Consider the following 21,076-nt stretch of genomic DNA (forward strand, 5'->3'; position numbering starts at 1 on the left):
GTTTTATCTAACACTATTTCCTGGCCAGCACTAACTCTGAGGCATTATTAAAGGCCTATTGGAGTCTCACCCCTTTAGATTTATTTATCAAGCACTTATTACCATGCTCCAGGCACTTTTCTAAACACATTACAAGTATTAAAGCATCACATCCTCCAAACAGCCCAAAGAGGTAGGTATTATTATTAGGCCCATTTTATACATGAGAAATTGAAGCATACAGCAGATGCTGAGGGTCACATAATTGTGTGAATTTATAAATGATACAGGTAGGATTCAGACCTAGGCAGTCTGGCTCCACAGTCTGGGCTCTTAGCCACCTTGTGTTGCTTTTAATTTCCAGAAAATCCCGTAAGTGTTACAAGGGGAAGCCCATTTATCTGTAAATCACAATTCCCTGAAAGTGAAGTGAAAGTGAAAGTTGCCCAGTTGTGTTCAATTCTTTGTGACCCCATAGACTATATAGTCCATGGAGTTTTCCAGACCAAAATACTGGAGTGAGTAGCTGTTCCCTTCTCCAGGGGATCTTCCCAATCTAGGGACTGAAACCCAGGTCTCCTACATTGCAGGTGGATTCTTTACCAGCTGAGCCACCAGGGAAGCCCTAAAGGTAAAATGGAATTAATTTGCCATTTAAGGTGCAGGCAAAGCAGCCTTTGCCTACCCCAGGAGAATGCAGGAGAGTGAAACACTTGATAGACATTAGGATAAGGCAGAACAGGCAGAGCAAAGATGATGTAGTGACACTGAGCACACAGAGGAATTGGCAATAAAAGGTTATACACACTGGATTCAAGAAGCTAAGATCCTGAGCAGGTTCTTGTCAGGCTACTGACATGACAGTTCATATTCCATATTTGTAGTAGAATCATCCCTCAAGGATTTCAACATTCTTAAGGTTTTCTTCTATGCTCCTATCACTGTCTATGGATTGATGGTCTATGTAATATGGCTCTTAATCCTCCAAACTGGTAGGGATCAGCTCTTAAAAAAAGGGCTCCTTGGTTGGTATGTGTTGGTTGTGGGATGGACAGATTATTCAGGAGGAAAGAATGTGTGTCTGGAACAGATTCTATTGGTGCCCAACATATATTCCTTTGTTTCTTCCCATTTCTATCAGAACATGCAACTTTTTGCCTAATATTTTCTCTGGCAACAGGAGTTGATGGGGGTGGTGTTTGGAAGTTGGTGAGTGGAAGGGCATCCTTCAGGCTGGTGGAAAAATACTCCAGCTCTCTTTGATCAGGGTCACCAAAGCCTTTTGTCATCCTACCACCCAGGGTTTCCCCAGTAAGACTGGGCCCCAGTTGCCTTCAGAAGTCACCTGCCCAATATCACACCCTTCCTTGGCTGCCTCCCTTTCCTCTTTCACTTTCCCATTCCTTCAGCTCAGCTTGTAATCATTCCCAAACAAAAGTCTCAAGCTCATAGTACTGTCTCATTGTCAGCTTCTGGAAGAATGCAAACCAAGACAGTGGCTAACTGAATAAGAATACAACCACAGGCGCTTTAAAAGTGGAGGGATGCTTGTATTTGGTAGAGATTGTTTCTTTCTCTCAAAACTGAGAAAATCAACATGGAATTATGCAGCTAATATTTGATTTACTCTATTGTTTCCAAATATGGAAATTCTCTCAAGCTAGCTTGATCCTTGGGGAGATTATGAAATCTATGGATGTTGTTGTGAAGGACTTTGTTTCTCACTAATTATCTGGCCCTCAATGTAGCTTTCTTGTCTCCAGGGTCTTGGTCCCTAGCTAGCAGAAGAAATTGAAGCCACGTTTGGAGAATAGGTGGAGAAGGAAATGGCAACCCACTCCAGTATCCTTGCCTGGACGATCTCATGGACAGAGGAGCCTGGTGGGCTGCAGTCCACGGGGTCGCAAAGAGCCGGGCATGACTGAGTGACTGACACCACTTGGAGAATAGGTGCTAGTTAGCAGCCCTTTCTGAAGAAAGGGCTTCCCCTAGCTTGGTCAGTAAGAGTAAGTGAAGGATATTCAAATCCCCAGGGAATGGTCTGGCCTGACTAATTGGAATGAGCAGCTAGAAAGTTCTGAAAGTTGTCATGGTGCCAGGGTCTCACTGTTCTACTTGGTTCTACAGACTTCTTCATGGAACCCTGCTTCAGGGGTCCTTTGGTCTTTCTCCTTACCACTGTGGGACATGTCCCCAGTACCAACTAAACCCAAGAACAGAGCTCTCTGTTTTTACATGACTCTGTGATTGTAGAGTGACCAATGGAGCTACACTTTCTTTTCAAAATGGCAATGAGTAGAGGGTTGCCAAATAAAATACAGAGAGCTAGTTGTAGTTGCATTTCAGATAAAAATTCATTTGTAACAGGGTATCCTATGTTTATTTGCTATAGCTGGCAACCCTACTTAAATAAGAGATCTTACCTCTAGAGGTTCTTGTGAGAATCACATGAGATAAATGTTGGGAAAAGCTTCCTGGAGTGGGTCTCAACTTTTCTTTTTCCCTGAGATTCCAAGTCCCTAAAATATTTCTCTTCCATACATTCCACACATCAGAAAAGTACACCCCATTTATATCTTAGTGGAAGTAAAGAATGCTCTTTTTACTTTGCTTAATTTTTTTTAAAGTTTTATGCAGAAACCTCAAAAGATGGCTTTTAGGGCCAGGTTGGTAATGTAAATGTGCAAGGAGAGATGAAGCTGAGAAAACAACAATGCAAACTCAGTGGTAGAGAAGGTACCATGCCTAGACTGCATATTCCATAGAAGGAGGGTAGCCCCATCTTTCCTCCAGCTAACTGATGCCCTATGGGAATGAGGATGTGGGTTTGCCAAATCTTCAAACAATTTTTTAAAGAGAAGCCAGAAACCTTGATTTTTATGTGCAATCTCCTGGTTTTTAAATGTTGGCATATAAATCAAAATTCTTTAAAACACTGTTTGGGGCAACAATGTGTGGGCCAAAGTAAATACTTTTGTGGGCTACAACTGTCCCCTGGGCCGCCAGGCTGGGGCATCTGATTTATGTGGAAATTCACCACTAACTAGTTTCGCTCCTTGAGGCAGGTCATTTTCACTCTCTATGATTACGCTTCGGCACTGATAAAGTGAGCTGCTTATGCAAGAGCAGTGGTTTATTTCCGGTGTCCCAAGGAGCTGGAGTTGTTTCCAAGTTATCTCAGGGAAGTTAAGTGTGTCACTGAGCACACAGCTACTTTTGTTACTTACTGGGATTCAAAACAGTAGCCCTTCAAAGAAAGGGTTCTGTTGCTAAGACAGAAACAAAGAAAAAGTGTTCAAAAGTAGAAAACTCCCAATAGGATTAGATGATCTTTACAATTTTTTCAGCATATAAATAAATTGTTTTGTTCCATTTTTAAAATGTCATCAAATACAAAAAGAGAGACCAAAGTAGAGACTTGCCCTTCCTTACATTTCTGAAACTTCCTCCCAGCCCGCTTACTTTCAACTCTATGCCAGCTCTGAAGGATAGAGACTGTGGAGTGAGTATCTGCCTACACTGGATTTTTATTTCTTAAAGCTGCCTTCTTGCTTTGGAGGAGACTGATCAGATAAGTGAACTGAACTGAACTGAACTGATCAGTATTTGTCTCTGGATCTTGCTGAAAACAAATAGGTGTTTAAAAAACACTTATATAAATTTAAAAAGTGATACTTCAAAGTCTTGTGGAAAATTATGATAGCCAACATTTATTTAGCAATTAATATGTGCCAGGCAATTTGAATTTTTAACTCATCTGTCCCGTAGTACTGTCTTAAAATGTGTGAGCCCAAAGTCCTTTATCCAACTCCCATGGATGTGGAAACTGAGGCTTGGAGAGATTAAATGCCTGGTTCAAGACTATTAATCACAATACACAATGTCTATAATACTCTGGCCAGTTACTGATATTACCAAATGTCATATCAGTCTAATTGCAGCAAGACCCCTACAGCAAGCTGTATGTTATATTGTCTCGGATTATTAACTGCAAATGTTCTATGTTTTTACAGTTTTATCCCTTTAGTTTTGAGAGTATGGAATAAGCCACAGGATATGAAACTTATTAGGAAATAGGAACCTTGTGCAAAATTCAGGAGCATGAATAAAGGTGCTTAAACTTTAAACAAACAAAAATTAAAATTCTTTTAAGATGGAAGGGGGGCTTCCCAGGTAGTGCTAGTGGTAAAGAACCAGCCTGTCAAGGCAGGAGACATAAGAGACGAGGGGTCGATCCCTGGGTTGGGAAGATCCCCTGGAGGAGGACTCCAGTATTCTTGCCTAGAGAATCCCATGGACAGAGGAGCCTGGCAGGCTATAGTCCCTACTGGCTACAGTCCATAAGGTTGCAGAGTCAGACATGACTGAAGCGACTTAGCACGCATGCACACAAGATGGAAGGAGTAACCAGGAAACATTCAGTGGAAAGCAGTTTGCCATGCACAGTGTTATGAATAAGAGGTTATTGCAGTGGATGTCAACATTTTAATAATTGATAATTATTATAACATTTAAGGAGTTTCCCCAGTGGCTCAGTGGGTAAAGAACCTGCCTGCAAAGCAGGAGAAACAGGAGTTGCAGGTTAGATCCCTGGGTGGAGAAGATCCCCTGGAAGAGGAAATAGCAGCCCACTCCAGTATTCTTGACTGAAAAAGCCTGATGGCCTACAGCCCAAAGGGTTTCAAAAAGTCAGACATGACTGAACAACTAAGCAAGCAAGCAAGCGATAATATTTAAGTAGTCATATAAATGCCCCTACTTATAGTGGGATATCTGTTTGAAACTCTATTAGATTGGGTTTTAATTTTTAAGTTTTATTCTTCATATAAGCCTCAGGGATGAATACAAAATCTTTTCTCCAAAATATTAATATATTGAAACAAATAGAAATAATAAATACAAGTGCTCGTAGCACATAAAGTGGTCTCATTAGGTTAAATTTCCATCTTGCAGAATAAGTAGAGTATATCTGATTTCTCAGAGAACCAATTAATAAAATGTTTACTATAGCACTGTGAAAATCTTTCTGGTTTTATGCACAGTGGTTATAGTAAAATTTTATTTTATTTCCCATGGAGGTACATTAGCTCTTTTGCTCTGTTTAATCATGGGAAATAATAATGAAAGGAAAAAAGAGATTAAATATTTACTTATGCTTTTGCATCTGACTTGTTATATGAACAAATACCACATGAGGGAGTGCTGGGACCTCAAATAGAGAAAAATGAAACCTACCCAATGCGTTCCAGGAATGCTAAGCATATTAGTAAATTCTTATTAAACTGTCAAAAAAAAAAAAAAAGATTTTAAAAAGAAATTCTTACCCCTGGATGCAATTAGAGGCTACCACACAGGATTTGATGGACCATAAAACCATTAAATCTAAACACTTTCTTTTTGAGCCTAAAAGGGTAAAACATTCCAAAGTGAAGTTTTGGGACTCAGTTGTGACTTGACCACCTATTAAGGTGCAGGTGGAACAGATTGAAGAGTGACACAAAGGCCCCAAAGAGCTGAATTAGGGTGTAGGTGAGAGATTTAGCTGTTGAATTTTCTGGATTTTCCGAGATTAAGTGATCAACCTTAACACTGAGTGAAAGACCATTCAGCAAGAAAAATTGTCATTTCCTTTGCTCCAGACCCAAACGATGTATATTTGAAAGCTTTACTGATTTATATATTTATGTGTTGTACTAGGTGACCAAGTATATACGTGAGGAAAATATCACCATAAGTTTTAATTTTAACTAAATCCAGGAAAAGCACCAGATTTACTTTAAATGAAACTTTCACTATTTCTGAAGTGAGTGCCTTTTATATACCAGGTACTCGAACTTCACATCCCTATCATTAATCCTCACAATAGACCTGTGCGATCATTATCATTTATCGTTTTCCTCATTTGACGGTAGTGAAGGACACCCTTGACCAGTATTGGTCAGTGGTTAAGATGGGGATTGAACCTAGATCTGTTTTACTCTAGAGTCTGATCCAGTGATTTGTCTTCAGCCATTATTGTATCCACTTTTACTGAGAAGAAACAAAACTAAGGAGGAATAAAGAAGAATGGATAGTTCACTAAAACTTCGTCCAAATTACATCAGTTAAAAATTTGGAAGGGAATACCTCTTTGCATCATTGTACTATGAAACATCAGTTCATACCTTTTCTTGCCCTTATTTTCAACCTATTTAATGACTACTGTGTATTTTGGATATTCTGATTATTTAAAATGATCAAAAGTCAGTAAACGTGCTCTTTTGTACATACACTCATACACATTACATATACATACACATATACATATTGTATTGCTAAGTCACTTCTGTCATGTCCGATTCTGTACGACCCCGTGGACTGTAGCCTGCTAGTCTCTTTTGTCCATGGGATTCTCCAGGCAAAGATACTGGAGTGGGGTGCCATTTCCTACTACAGGGGATCGTCCCAACTCAGGGATCGAACATGTGTCTCTTATGTCTCTTATAGTCTCTTGCATTGGCAGGTGGGTTCTTTACCACTAGCGTCACCTGGGAAGTTTTACATACATATATAATAATGATTATGGGCATCTTATATATAAGATGCACATATATAAGTATATAATTCATATATAAAATTATTCAAAAAGTGGTAGGTTCAGTGTTGAAATTACTTTGCAGTGAGAGAAACTTCATTCATCTAAAACAGCTATTAAAAGATTAGACTTCAGCTGTCTTAAAGACCAACATCAAATGAAACAATTTTTAGTATTTTGCACCAGAACTGAGCAGCTTTCTTGAGAGCATGAGATTGCTTCTTCTCAAGCTATTAGTGCTCTGGAAGATATCAAAGTGTGACAGCTAGAAGTCAAAGGCTCACCTATAGATTCCAACACTCAGGGTGTTAAATTGAGGGAGGTTGATTGAAGTCACCATGTGTAAATCTGATACTCCTTGAAACCATCATTAAAAGGCATCTCACTGTGGTATAGTCTTCACGCCAGCTGCCAGCTATGACAAGGCCTGGAGACTCAATAAAAATGAAAGAATTATAACCTGGGAATCATTACAGTAAAGCTAATGTTTTTGTCTATTGCAGAGTGCTGCCCCAGAGATGAAGTAGGAACAAAGAATGGTGGGCTAAGATGTTATTGGGAAGAATTGTTCCGAAAATATTTCCATATAGTGAAAAAGAGTTTTTGGTGTATAGCGACATTATGACCACTCAGTGTTATATTGTTCCAAATTCAGACCATGGAACGTCATGAAAACACTGGCTTCTTGGCCTTTTGGGACAAGCTTTAAATTGGTTAAAATTTTCTAAATTGTAAATGAATATTTTTGAACACTTCTAAGTATTTCACACATAATTATAGTAGAATTTTTTTTCTTCCCTTAGATGACTAACTTTAGAACATTCTTTTTCTGAGTAATCTAAATGATAGCTTTTGAAGTTGAGACAATAATTTTAATTGTGTCTTTACAAATCTGTGTAATAATAGCTTCCTAGGCAAAGAAACTCTGACCCCCTCAATGGCTAGTATGGTGCGTGTTTATGCAAACACTTCAGTGTGTCAGACCCTGAGTTTAGAACCACATAACTGCTTGGTACATGATCATTGCATATTTTCCCCATTGCATAATGACTTCCTGTGCAGAGGACAAAATGGGTTTTCTCAACAAAATTTTCAGCACAGCTGTTTTGGTGACTAAGTTTTGCAGGAGCATTTTAATCAAATGCACCTAAAAAAGCCCCTTTTTGCCCTTTCATAATATTACCCCTTTTCCTTAAACACATAGTTTTGGAAGCTTAACTCACTTTTCCCATAAAGGAGAGTTATTTTCAAAGAAATAATTTGTACCCAGAGTAGCACATTGCTTAATTGTTCTGCTCTGGTTTATTCCACATGAGTTAATGTCCCAAATAACAGACATCAATTCCCATTGATAACTAATAGTTTACACTGTTGCTTTTGTGGTAGTGAATAAACATCATTATCAAATGTATTATAAATCTTTTCTTTGTTAAGCCTAGAATGATAAACTTTAGTTTCATTTGATGGTTTGGCATCTTATTTATATGTGTAATTCACCAACTCAGTGGATATGAGTCTAGGCAAAGTCTGGGAGATTGTGAAGGACAGGGAAGTTTAGCGTGCTGCAGTCCATGGAGTCTCAGAATCGGACAAGACTTAGTGACTGAACAATTGTTTGCCCTGACATTAAACATTGAGAACTATTTTATAATTGGTAAATTGTGCTTCTTATCTTTGAGAAACCTCTCTTCCTCTTCATCTTCTGTTACTTTATTTTTATTTTGTTGCTTGCTTTTTCTTTGAATTGGAAATCAAGGAAGCTAGCAAATTCTGGATAAGCAAGGTTATAAAATACATCTGATAATGGTTAAGTGTGCTGAGGGGTTATTATTGTTTAGTCACTAAGTCATGTCAAATTTTTTGTGACCCCATGGTTTGTAGTCTTCCAGGCTCCTCTGTCCATGGGATTTCCCAGGCAAGAATACAGGAGTGAGTTGCCATTTCTTCCTCCAGGGGATCTTTCCGACCCAGGGATTGAACCCATGTCTCCTGCATTGGCAGGTAGATTCTTTACCACTGAGCCACCAAGGAAACCCAAGGGGTTGTTGCTGTAGTGCACTTTAGTTCCTTGACTTTAAATCTTACTAAGAGATGAATGAATAAGAAAATGTTGCAAAGTTACATGTGTCCCTCTACAGAGTAATAACAATGGAGAAGAGAAACACATTCAGCCGGACATGGCTGGCAATTGACAAGACACAAGCCAGCCCCTACCCACCCTGCAACTCCTGGTCAGTTTCTCCCTCTTGTTTCCTATAAGGTTCTATCTGTATTCAGGCCATTCAGTTCAGTTCAGTTCAGTTGCTCAGTCGTGTCTGACTCTTTGCGATCCCATGAATCACAGCACGTCAGGCCTCCCTGTCCATCACCAACTCCCGGAGTTCACTCAAACTCCCTGTCCATCAAGTCGGTGATGCCATCCAGCCATCTCATTCTCTGTCGTCCCTTTCTCCTCCCGCCCCCAATCACTCCCAGCATCAGAGTCTTTTCCAGTGAGTCCACTCGTCGCATGAGGTGGCCAAAGTATTGGAGTTTCAGCTTTAGCAGCAGTCCTTCCAGTGATTGATCTCCTTTAGAATGGACTGGTTGGATCTCCTTGCAGTCCAAGGGACTCTCAAGAGTCTTTTCCAACACCACAGTTCAAAAGCATCAATTCTTTGGTGATCAGCTTTCTTCACAGTCCAACTCTCACATCCATACATGACCACGGGAAAAACCATAGCCTTGACTAGATGGACCTTTCTTGGCAAAGTAATGTCTCTGTTTTTTAATATGCTATCTAGGTTGGTCATAACTTTCCTTCCAAGGAGTAAAGTTTTTTAACTTGCATGAGTCCTAGTGAAACAAGATATCCATTTCATTATTATTTAAGTTTAGTCCACAAAACAAATGTCAGCATTTCTAGGAAGCTTGTTGGAAACACAGAATCTTAGGTCATATCCCAGACCACTTGGGTCAAAATCTGAATTTTATCAACATCCGCATGTAATTCCTGTGCATGTTGAAGCTTGAGAGGCACTGGACAGAGACGGAATGAAAGTTCCTGGTGGTTTCCAGCCAAAGGCATAGCTTAAATCCCCAAAGATGAAGTAGTGTTGGGTGTAGCTCAAATATTGTTTCCATCTGAAGGCCCTCCAAGACCTTCTGAGAGTCTCTGATTCCGTGATGATTGCCTGCAATGAGCAGGAACTGAGAAGCAGACTCTAGATGCATGGGAGATGTGTACAAAGTAGTCTTTATTTAAAGAACTGAAATAGGCAGATTCAGCATCTCCTGAGATTTAAGGTCACAATAGACCTCCTATCTGTTTGCCTTCACATTCAGATTACTTGGATTAGAAATAAATGTTTTCTTTAAGACTTGATGTAAAATGAAACCCTGGCCAAACCTAGAAATACAATTGCATTTCTCAGCCATAGGGAGGATTTTGCCAACTTGTGCTGTTTTGCAAAGCTATACCTGTTTTAGCCCAGCCAAATCACTGAACATTGGGTTTAGCCTTTGTTTCAACCCCAGAGGTGGCTGCATTCATATATAATATGAACTGATATAAACCTCAGTAGTTGTTTACAGATTTCATAGTGTAGGACACTGAGTTAATCATATTGAATTTGGGGAGGCAGAATTAACTTGATTTTATGCCAGATTATTGTAACCCATGTAGCATTTCCCCACTCTAGGGCATGTGATTTAATTCTAGTAAAGAACCATTTGGATAGGTCTAAGAATAATTTTTGTTCTATTAAACACAATGCACCAACATTTTCCACTAGCCCATAGCCCACTTTGATGTTGGAGGAGGCGTTAGAGCTGATAGTATTGATCTCATGATTTCCATATTATCATGCTTACAGTTGTAAAAGAGGAGAGAAACTAGAGTGTAGGGAAAATCTGAAATGTTTGCTTTCAGAAATTACTGCTTGATGTCTGGGCTTAGTGAATGCTATAGCCACTAATATCTTCTCCATGGTTCTCTTCATGGAAATCTGTAGACAGATGAAGGGCAGCCATGGGGAGTGGAGAACGACAAACTTTTGTTAACTCCTAGATTATTTGCTTTTGTCTTGCCACTGACTTTACAAAAAGATCACACCCTGGGAATGTAGGAATTTCCTCCTTTGCTATCCCTGTATCAGCCATAGCCTGGAGTTTCTTGGCCTGGAGAAGGTTCCTCTCTTCCTTAAGTGCTCTCTTGCTTCAGGAAGTGAGAATCTGACACTATATTTGTGAGGAAGAATGAATGTCTTGAGCATCAGTACCATTGTAGAGAGGGCCTTCTCTGGAGGTCCAGTGGTTAAGACTTTGCACTCACAGTGTAGAGGGCACTGGTTTGACCCCTTGTGGGGAACTAAGATCCCACATGCTGGAAGGTGCTGCCAAAAAAACAAAATGAAACAATTAAAAAAAATTGCAGAGGAAAGCGGTATGTTAAGAGGATTTTGAATAATGAGAACTCCATTTTGACAAAATTCTAAACATTTAAAAAGCTATCTAGAACTTCTTTTCCCAAATAATGTTAGGCCTTCTCTCACTAAACCCTTTACAGTTGCTTAGCTTTAGAGTTTACCAGAAAACATTCATAAATATCATCTCAATGGACCATCTGGCAATACTATGATGTGATGAAGTGGGTGGGGCAGCAGCTGTGGTTGAAGAATCTTTACAGTTGAAATGTGCCTCATAGATGGCAAGTCTGAGAGTGCAGCCCAGACCTCTGACTCGTGTGTGTGTGTGTGTGTGTGTGTGTGTGTGCGCTCAGTTGCTCAGGTGTGTCCGAATCTTTGAGACACCTTGGACTGTAGCCTGCCAGACTCCTCTATCCATGGAATTTTCCAAGCAAGAATACTGAAATGGGCTGCCCTTTCCTACTCTAGGGAATCTTCCTGAGCCAGGGCTCAAACCCACATCACTTGCATCTCCTGCGTTGGCAGGCAGATTCTTTACCATTGCTTGAGAGATAGGAGAGATTGACATTATTGCTTAGGTCATTTATAGGGTTTTATCTTTGATGTTTCAATATCTAAAACCTTACTAGTGTCTCTTTAGTAGTGTGTGTGTTGGGGAGGTATGTATTTTTTAATAGCAGTGACTTGATGACTCTTTCCTCTAAATAAAGAAGAGAAAGAGATATCAAATATAAACAAAGCCTGAATATACCTAGAACATTAAGAGTTTATATGTCTATCCTTTAAGATCTATCTCAGGGATGATAAAACAAGAGTGGGTGGAAATAGGAAATAGAGTCAGATGGGATCAATGTTTACTTAATGCTGTAGCTTCGTGGGTACGCTTTCTCTAGGAAATGTTGACTATCATGAAAGCCAAGATGTTCAGACTTGGATCAATGCTGGGGACGTTCTCATGGGCAAGAAACAGGTCTTGCCTTTTAGTAACATCACCATTTTTCCAGGAATTGGGGGAGTGGTCAGACATGCTGGGTTCTCTGTGTGACCTTACTTAGGCCACATCCTCTTCAGGACATATTTCTTTATGGGAAATTGACGGTTAGGGGATTCTGATCTGATCAATCGTTGTCATCTGGTGTTTGTTCCAAACAATAGTGGATGACCTGGATCTATTTTCCACATTTACAACTCTTAATGAAAATAAGATATTTATACATATCATTACTTATAATTGTTTACTTAAAATGTGGCTTGTTGGACAATATTTTTCTACTTATGAGTCCTTAAGAGAGAAATTCTCAAAGGAACACTTGGAGGAAACAGAAATGATCCATAGATAATGTAATCTTCAGTTTAAGTCTTCTTTATCTGACCTGTGACCTGAAGAACAGGGATGAAAAACATCTTCAAAATTGTTACTAAAAAAGTAACAATTATCAAAAACAAAATCCACATTACTACCAGGTTAACTTAAAGAGGATGTGGCGTAAGTAAGGTCACACAGAGAAGCCAGCATGTCTGACTACTACCCCAAGGCAATGATTTTTCTAGAATTCCCAGATGCCCAGAAGACTCCCTTGTTATCAGTATGAACAAATGTACTCCCCCAATCCTTAGGGCCATGACAACCAAGTGAAAAGGTTATCTATATACTTGGGAAGGAATGGAAATTTGGAAACCAGTGGTTAATGCCTGCCACTTACTGCACGTGCATCTCTTGTAATTGGTCACAATCTTTGTTCTACTGGTTGCTAACTATTTCAAATATCACCTTAGTCTGAGAGTAAAGATGCACCCTTCCAGCTTACATGATGATGCTGTTTGAATGTCAAAGAGTGGTCCAGGGACTGGCAGCATTGGCACCACCTGGGATCTGGTTAGAAAGGCAAGTTCTTGGGCCCCGTCTCTGCCCAAATGAATCAGAAACTCTGGGGTGTTTTTCACAATTTGTGTTTTCACAAACACTCCAGGGGATTTTTCTGCCTGCTAAAGTTTGAAAAGCATGAAAGCATTTTAACCTCTCAGAGCAGCTTTGTAAACAGCACGTCACTTGATTCTTATCATCTCCCTGTGTCACTTGGATGACTTTCACTAACATTTGATGGATGGCAGCTCGAAGGTAAGTCAAATGAACCAGGGTCAAGTAGTCAATTTTATACATTTACTATTAATCTTTTGGCATAAAGACATTGTATCAGTTTGTCCTCCACTAAAGCTGAACCCAATTTGCTACCTATTTTTGGAAAAAAGCCTGTCACTCATGTTCTTTCAAGTTCTCTAAGACAATAGTTTAGATGATTCTAATTTTTCACTTCAGTTCAATTCAGTTCAGGTGCTCAGTCATGTCTGACTCTTTGTGACCCCATGAACCTCAGCATGCCAGGCCTCCCTGTCCACCACCAACTCCCGGAGTCCACCCAAACCCATGTCCATTGAGTCGATGATGCCATCCAACAATCTCATCCTCTGTCGTCCCCTTTTCCTCCTGCCCTCAATCTTTCCCAGCATCAGGGTCTTTTCAAATGAGTCAGCTCTTCGCATCAGGTGGTCAAAGTACTGGAGTTTCAGCTTCAACATCAGTCCCTCCAATGAACACCTAGGACTGATCTCCTTTAGGATGGACTGGTTGGATCTCCTTGCAGTCCAAGGGACTCTCAAGAGTCTTCTCTAACACCACAGTTCAAAAGCGTCAATTCTTTGGCGCTAAGTTTTCTTCACAGTCCAACTATTACATCCATACATGACCACGGGAAAGACCATAGCCTTGACTAGACGGACCTTTGTTGGCAAACTAATGTCTCTGATTTTTAATATGCTGTCTAGGTTGGTCATAACTTTCCTTCCAAGGAGTAAGCATCTTTTAATTTCATGGCTGCAATCAGCATCTGCAGTGATTTTGGAGCCCCAAAAAATAAAGTCTGACACTGTTTCCACTGTTTTTCCATCTATTTCCCATGAAGTAATGGGACCAGATGCCATGATCTTTGTTTTCTGAATGTTGAGCTTCAAGCCAAACTCTTCACTCTCCTCTTTCACTTTCATCAAGAGGCTCTTTCTCCTCTTCACTTTCTGTCATAAGGGTGGTGTCATCTGCATATCTGAGGTTATTGATATTTCTCCTGGCAATCTTGATTCCAGCTTGTGCTTCCTCCAGCCCTGCATTTCTCATGATGTACTCTGCATATAAGTTAAATAAGCAGGGTGGCAATACTTTACTAGTGTGTGAGATAAGTGCAATTGTGCAGTAGTATGAGCATTCTTTGGCATTGCCTTTCTTTGGGATTGGAATGAAAACTGACCTTTTCCAGTCCTGTGGCCACTGCTGAGTTTTCCAAATTTGCTGGCATATTGAGTGCAGCACTTTCACAGCATCATCTTTCAGGATTTGAAATAGCTCAACTGGTATTCCATCACCTCCACTAGTTTTGTTCATTGTGATGCTTCCTATGGCCCACTTTACTTCACATTCCAGGATGTCTGGCTCTAGGTGAGTGATCATACCATCGTGATCATCTGGGTCATGAAGATCTTTTTTGTATAGTTCTTCTTGCCACCTCTTCTTAATATCTTCTGCTTCTGTTAGGTCCATACCATTTCTGTCCTTTATTGAGCCCATCTTTGCATGAAATATTCCTTTGGTATCTCTAATTTTCTTGAAGAGATCTCTAGTCTTTCACATTCTGTTGTTTTCCTCTATTTCTTTGCATTGTTCACTGAGGAAGGCTTTCTTATCTTTCCTTGCTATTCTTTGGAACTCTATATTCAAATGGGTATATCTTTCCTTTTCTCCTCTGCTTTTCACTTCTCTTCTTTTCACAGCTATTTGTAAGGCCTCCTCAGACACCCATTTTGCTTTTTTTGCATTTCTTTTTCTTGGGGATGGTCTTGATTCCTGTCTCCTGTACAATGTCACGAACCTCCATCCATAGTTTATTAGGCACACTATCAGATCTAGTCCCTTAAATCTACTTCTCACTTCCACTGTATAGTCATAAGGGATTTGATTTAGATCATACCTGAATTGTCTAGTGGTTTTCTCCACTTTCTTCAATTTCAGTCTGAATTTGGCAATAAGGAGTTCATGATTCAAGCCACAGTCAGCTCCTGGTCTTGTTTTTGCTGACTGTATAGAACTTCTCCATCTTTGGCTGCAAAGAATATAATCAATCTGATTTTGGTGTTGACCATCTGGGGATGTCCATGTGTAGAGTCTTCTCTTGTGTTGTTGGAAGAGGGTGTTTGCTATGACCAGTGTGTTCTTTTGGCAGAACTCTATTAGCCTTTGCCCTGCTTCATTCTGTACTCCAAGGCCAAATTTGCCTTTTACTCCAGGGGTTTCTTGACTTCCTACTTTTGGATTTCAGTCCCCTATAATGAAACGGACATCTTTTTTGGGTGTTCGTTCTAAAAGGTCTTGTAGGTCTTCATAGAACCGTTCAACTTCGGTTTCTTCAGCGTTACTTGTCAGGGCATTATTTGATATCTTGTTTAAAAGGTTGTGAGGTGACTGATGTATGTTTGAGGTGTCTAGCATATGAATTGTATAAAATTTTAAATGACAATGTAAATGGCAAGTGCATTTTTAACAGATTTTAAGAGATAAAATTTATAAAGCTATAAAGAAAGAAAAAACAAAGTCTCCCACCCTCACCTATCATTAACAATTAGTTTGTTTAGGTTCATCCACCAATAATCACATTTGTACAAATCACGGTGTACGTGTTATTTTGGAGATTTTTTTCTTTCTTCTCCTATTTTTTTTTTTTTGGGGGGGTAGTGGAGAGGAGGGGGTGGGTCATGCTGCATGGAACTTAGGTCCCTGATCAGGAACTGAAACCCGTCTTCTGCAATGAGAGGGTAGAGTCCTGAACCACCAGGGAATTCTCTGGTTTCTTAATGTACCTTGATAAACTTTCTGAGTCTGCAAATGTCATTCCTTGTAACTGAAAGAGAAGGAGGGAACAGTGAGAGAGGTACTGTGAGAGAGAGACAGACAGAAACAGAGAAGCAGAGAGAGAGAGATTCAAGGAATCGGCTCACACAAATGTATAAACTGGTAAGTCCAAAATCTAGAGCTGGCACACTGGAGACCCCAGAAAAGCTGAGTTGGTATTTGAATGTGAAGGCTGACAGAATTCCCTCTTCCTCCAGAAATATCAGTCTTTTTCTCAAGGCCTTCAACTGAATGGATGAGGTCCATTCACATTATGGAGAGTAATCTGCTGTATGTAAAATCTACTGATTTAAATGCTAACCTCTTAACAAAAAAAATATTCACAGCAACATCTGGACACATTGAGCAGATATCTGGGAACCATTGCCTAGCCAAGCTGATGCATAAAATTAACTATTACAAGAATTACTTTTCATGGGTGTGTATATTTCATTTATGAACTACCATTTATCTCTTTCCTTAAGGTTAGAGATTCAAGTTGCTTCTAATTTTTTCATCCTTACCTATAGCACATCTTTGGTCATTTGGGTCAATTTTGTCTTCATATCTGTTCACATAGTGTGGAAAGGAAAGCATGTTTCTAACTTTCTAAAGATGCAACTTTTTATTTCTAAATTGCCTTTGTAGCTGTCTTTATCCCATGAATCACAACTTGCAGACTGGAGTAGGGAAAATGCCAAGCTGGTCTTGATCTTCTCTTTCCTTCCTCAGCCTGTCGGTCACTGGGAACTGGCATGATGCTGAGTTCCTGGGCCACCTCCTCAATTGAAGAAGTGGCAGAAGCGGGTCCCGAGGCAATTCGCTGGCTGCAGCTGTACATCTACAAGGACCGTGAGGTCACCAAGCAGCTTGTGCGGAGGGCTGAGCGAATGGGCTACAAGGCCATATTTGTGACGGTGGACACCCCTTACCTGGGCAACCGCTTTGATGACGTGCGTAACAGGTTCAAGATGCCACCCCAACTCAGGTAACCATGGCTCTTTGATCACTGGGCCCCTTAACTTATTTTCTATTTCTGTTTGCTCTTGTCATGATCCAGATCCAAAGACTCTCCAGTTTCCATTTGGGTGCTCCGGGGAATTAGATCTTCACAAAATGTTGGTCCCAAAGTATGGCTGTATGAGATCGTGTCTAGGAATGATAAGGTCTGGGTTCTGGAGGTGGTTCACTGTCAAATATCCATATAATCCTCAGCAAATCACACACCTTATGTGAGTGTTGCCTACTTAAGCTATAACAACAGAGACAGGATTTGCCATATACTTGTAAAAATAAAAACTATGTCTCAGAATGTATTAAGGGTTTTGAGTAGGATGAATTGCCATATAGATAGAAGATACTTAATTTAGCTTAAGCAACAGCTTGTTATTGTGATCCTAATACCGTATGTCTTTGCTTGTTGAAATAAAAAAAGCACCCTTTTAATTTTATTTTTAATTGTATTTGGAACAACTCTGACAGGGAAGATTGAAGAAAGCTGAAAGAATGGAGACAAAAGAAGTCACATATTTGCTGCCTCATCTCTTACTTCTTTCAGTAATATATCTCTTTTGCTGTGGTTCACCCATGGTTCAAGATTTACTAGTTTATTTACTGGTTCATTCATTCTTCCATCCATTCACTCACTCATTTATCTCAGCAAAAACAATGTACATATCTAGGAATCTAAGACTGAACTGTGATGGTTTTATCAGGCCATTCAATCGAACCATCAACAGGGAATTATAGTCCTTTTCCCTGTAAAAGATTAGAATCATCTTGAGTCAAAACTAGAAACTCAGTGGAGTTTACCGAAAAAAACAGAGATACAAATCTCTCCTCCCTTTTGTTTTTACCTTCCCTTGGTTCCTGCCAACATCTGCCCTTATGTTTTTCATAGCAGTGTTTGACCGATAGACTTTAGGGTTAAAACTATTTGACCAGAACCAAAATCTTAGTTTTAATGGAGGACATTTTGATGATGGGATTTCAAAGCATCCACCAGAGTACAAGAAATGAGGGATGACTTCTTTGGAATCCTAGACCTTACTTCACTGGACTATTGCTTATTCTGTCTACATATAAAGTTAATCCTTCTAAAAGATCCAAAATCTAAAAGATTCGAAATCAAATCAGCATTCCATATAAGGACAAGAAAACTGTTGAGAGCCAGGATTCCAAATGTATTAGAGAATGGAATGTCTTCTAACCATCATGTAAGTTCATAGTTTTACGTGTCACATAACTGTCATATAGCTCTTCTGTGTGTATACCTATTTAAATATAAGCTACTGTGCATAAAATCTTGCTGTTAAACCATATATAAATGAGCTGTGTGATGTTATCTCTGTGATAATTCCAGGTAGGTTTAGTATTTATTTCTGTATATAATATCCTCAATGGCCCAATGGCAGAATGAAGTGTTCCCCTGACAGCCATCAATCACCCTGTTCCACACATCCCAGTCATGGAGTTACCCAAACACCCTGTCTTTCTAAGAGAACAAAAACAAAAATCCTTGACATATTTCTACTTCTTGCCAAATTCATCAGAAAGTAGATGGTTTCAAATGTCCTAAATATGAAATCTTATTAATCTATATTAATTCTTGATATGAATTCACATTATTTCTCTCTTTTGATTACTTTAGTTTTTAGACTTTCTAAAATGTTGTTTCCCAGTATTTAGCCTTCTGAGAGGAAATGTTCCTCTTTGTTTCCCTTTGAACATTTGAATAAGAATTTGCTATTTCTTTTCCTTCTTCTGTTCTACTACTACTTCTATTACTAGCGACAACAACAATAAATAATACAGTGGGTTTGTTCTTTAACTTAGGAAGCAGTTTCTGGCTCTGGATAACAAAACAGGTTTCACGTGGTATCTACTTAGATGGGGGATGGCACCCGTGTTAATTCTGGCCCATATCTCTTACTCCGTGGGTGCCAGGGCCACTCAGCCAGGAGCGGGAAGGCTGCTGTTCTTTCCCCCTCCTGTTTCCTCCCGGGCTCCTGCCCAGATGACGTGAGGGACCAGGAGACAAAGGCCCTTTTCAGCTGTCAATGTGCACAGGAGTGGCCACGGCTCCTCAGCTTGTCACATCTTCCTTCTGAAGATGATCAAATAATGAGCCACACATCTAGGCCACGGGGAACACAGGAAACACCCTTTGCCGGTGCCCTGGCCGTCAGAGCGCACACTGACGCTATTTGTCCCTGTGGGCTTCGGGGGTGGGGGCATGCAGCGCCCCAGGGCCCACATTCAGCAGTGAAGGCAGAGCGCACGGAGGGAGGCCCTGGCTTCCGCTGGAGGGCACGTGCTGCCCAAAAGCTCATCTGTTACAGCCTGATATGAAATCAGGTTTCTTTCCGCAACTGACCTGACTCATAGAAGGTGAAGCCGGGCTGTTCAGAATGAGGTTTGGCAGGCGAGAGAGGCAGGAAATCCAGAGGAGAATGAGTCTGTAAAGCAGCGGCTCCTTCCAGCCCTCGTGGCTTCCTCTGCCTGGAGAGAAGGGGGCGGGTCCTGACTCTTGGCTTCTGGGACCAGCCAGAGTTCAGGAGTTTGGTAATCTCTGCCCATATGCAAAACATACGGATGTGCGCATGATGAGCAGCGCGGAGGTCCCTGAGACTGCGGGGGAGTAAGATGAATTCTCATCCGCTCCCGGAAGAGGCGAGGATTGAAGCCAGTTCACCAGGTTGACTCCTGAGGCGCTGAGTCAGGGACCCGAGTCCATCTCCACACCACACGAGGGTGGCTTATTTACCCTGGGTTAAAATTTGGCTCTTTGGGGCAGCACTAAGGCAGTTAAAAGAAATTTCCAATCATTGACTAAGGTCAAGGTAAATCATGACACCTACCCTTTTGATGATTTGCCCTGGGACGTGCTTCCTTAGGCCCTGAAATGAAGTGTTCATCACAGCAGCCAGAGAACATCACACAAAAGAGATGAGACCGCTCTGTCTTCCCAGGTTTCTGGAGATAAAAGTGGCGGGTGAGGCACCCCCTTCTCTGACCTCATTGCCAGCATTCTCATCTTCATTCATTTTTCCCAGAATCTCCTGCTTCCTCCTATTTTTTTAGGGCGCCAGCCACACCTGTGCCTTAGAGCCTCAGAACTGACTCTTCCCTCTGCCTATAACATTCTTCCTCCAAATCAATGCAAACTAACTTCACTTCCTTTACATTCTGACATCAGGGATGAACCTACTTGTCTTTATATTAGTAAACCAAAATAAAGATGAACAGTACAGAACAGAATAGAGATACAATAAGTGTGGGGATCTTGGGTTGGGGATCTAGAGGAGAGAAAACGATTTGTGAAGGAGGACTTACTTTGTAGGTGGCAGGTAGCCTCTAAATTATTTGGTTAGGAAAACAGTTACAATGTTAAGTCACATAATATTAAGCAGGATAATAACCTTCCAAAGATGCCTATGTTCTAAACCTTGGAACCTGTGAATATGTTACTTTTTACATGGCAAAATGAACTTTGCAGGTGTGATTAAGTTAAAGATAGTGAGATGAGATGATTATCATGGATTATGATAGGAGGCTTAATGTAATGAAAAGGCTCCTTATAAGAGGCATGCAGGATGGTCAGAGTCAGAGAAAGAGATGCGATGAGAGAAGCAGAAGTTGGAGTGATAGTATCTGGAAACAGGGAAATATAGATGGTTTCTAGAAGCTGGAAAAGTCAAGGAAAGAGATTCTCCCCTAGAGCCTCTGGAAAGGAAATAGCCCTATTGACCCCTTGAGTTTAGTCCAATGAGACAGTTTGAACTTCTGACCTCTAGACTACAATAAATTTGTGTCACTTTGAGAGTTGGACTGTGAGGAAAGCTGAGCGCCGAAGAATTGATGCTTTTGAACTGTGGTGTTGGAGAAGACTCTTGAGAGTCCCTTATACTGCAAGGAGATCCAACCAGTCCATTCTAAAGGAGATCAACACCAATTCTGGGTGTTCATTGGAAGGACTGATGCTAAAGCTGAAACTCCAATACTTTGGCCACCTCATGCGAAGATTTGTCTCATTGGAAAAGACCCTGATGCTGGGAGGGATTGGGGGCAGGAGTAGAAGGGGACGGCAGAGGATGAGATGGCTGGATGGCATCATGGACTCGATGGACATGAGTTTGGTTAAACTCCAGGAGTTGGTGATGGACAGGGAGGCCTGGTGTGCTG

At 40.5% G+C, this 21,076-nt stretch overlaps 1 protein-coding gene and 1 long non-coding RNA gene across 2 annotated transcripts in view; one reads left to right on the forward strand and one right to left on the reverse strand.

The window, feature by feature from the left end:
- Positions 1-21,076, forward strand: part of HAO1 (hydroxyacid oxidase 1) — a 60,331-nt gene that overhangs the window by 12,296 nt on the left and 26,959 nt on the right. The window contains exon 3 of the mRNA XM_055424985.1: positions 16,625-16,880. Coding sequence (XP_055280960.1) covers positions 16,625-16,880 — 256 coding nt within the window. The remainder of the gene's footprint in view (positions 1-16,624; positions 16,881-21,076) is intronic.
- LOC148775412 (uncharacterized) lies at positions 5,216-19,460 on the reverse strand. Its single transcript, XR_016039230.1, has 4 exons — positions 19,269-19,460; positions 10,813-10,926; positions 6,838-6,980; positions 5,216-5,261 (listed from the first exon to the last, which is right to left on the reverse strand). It is a non-coding gene; the product is annotated as an uncharacterized LOC148775412 (long non-coding RNA).

This window comes from Moschus berezovskii, chromosome 15 (genome assembly GCF_049115385.1).
Source record: "Moschus berezovskii isolate FMDL1 chromosome 15, NW_MosBer_1.0, whole genome shotgun sequence".
Taxonomy (NCBI): domain Eukaryota; kingdom Metazoa; phylum Chordata; class Mammalia; order Artiodactyla; family Moschidae; genus Moschus; species Moschus berezovskii.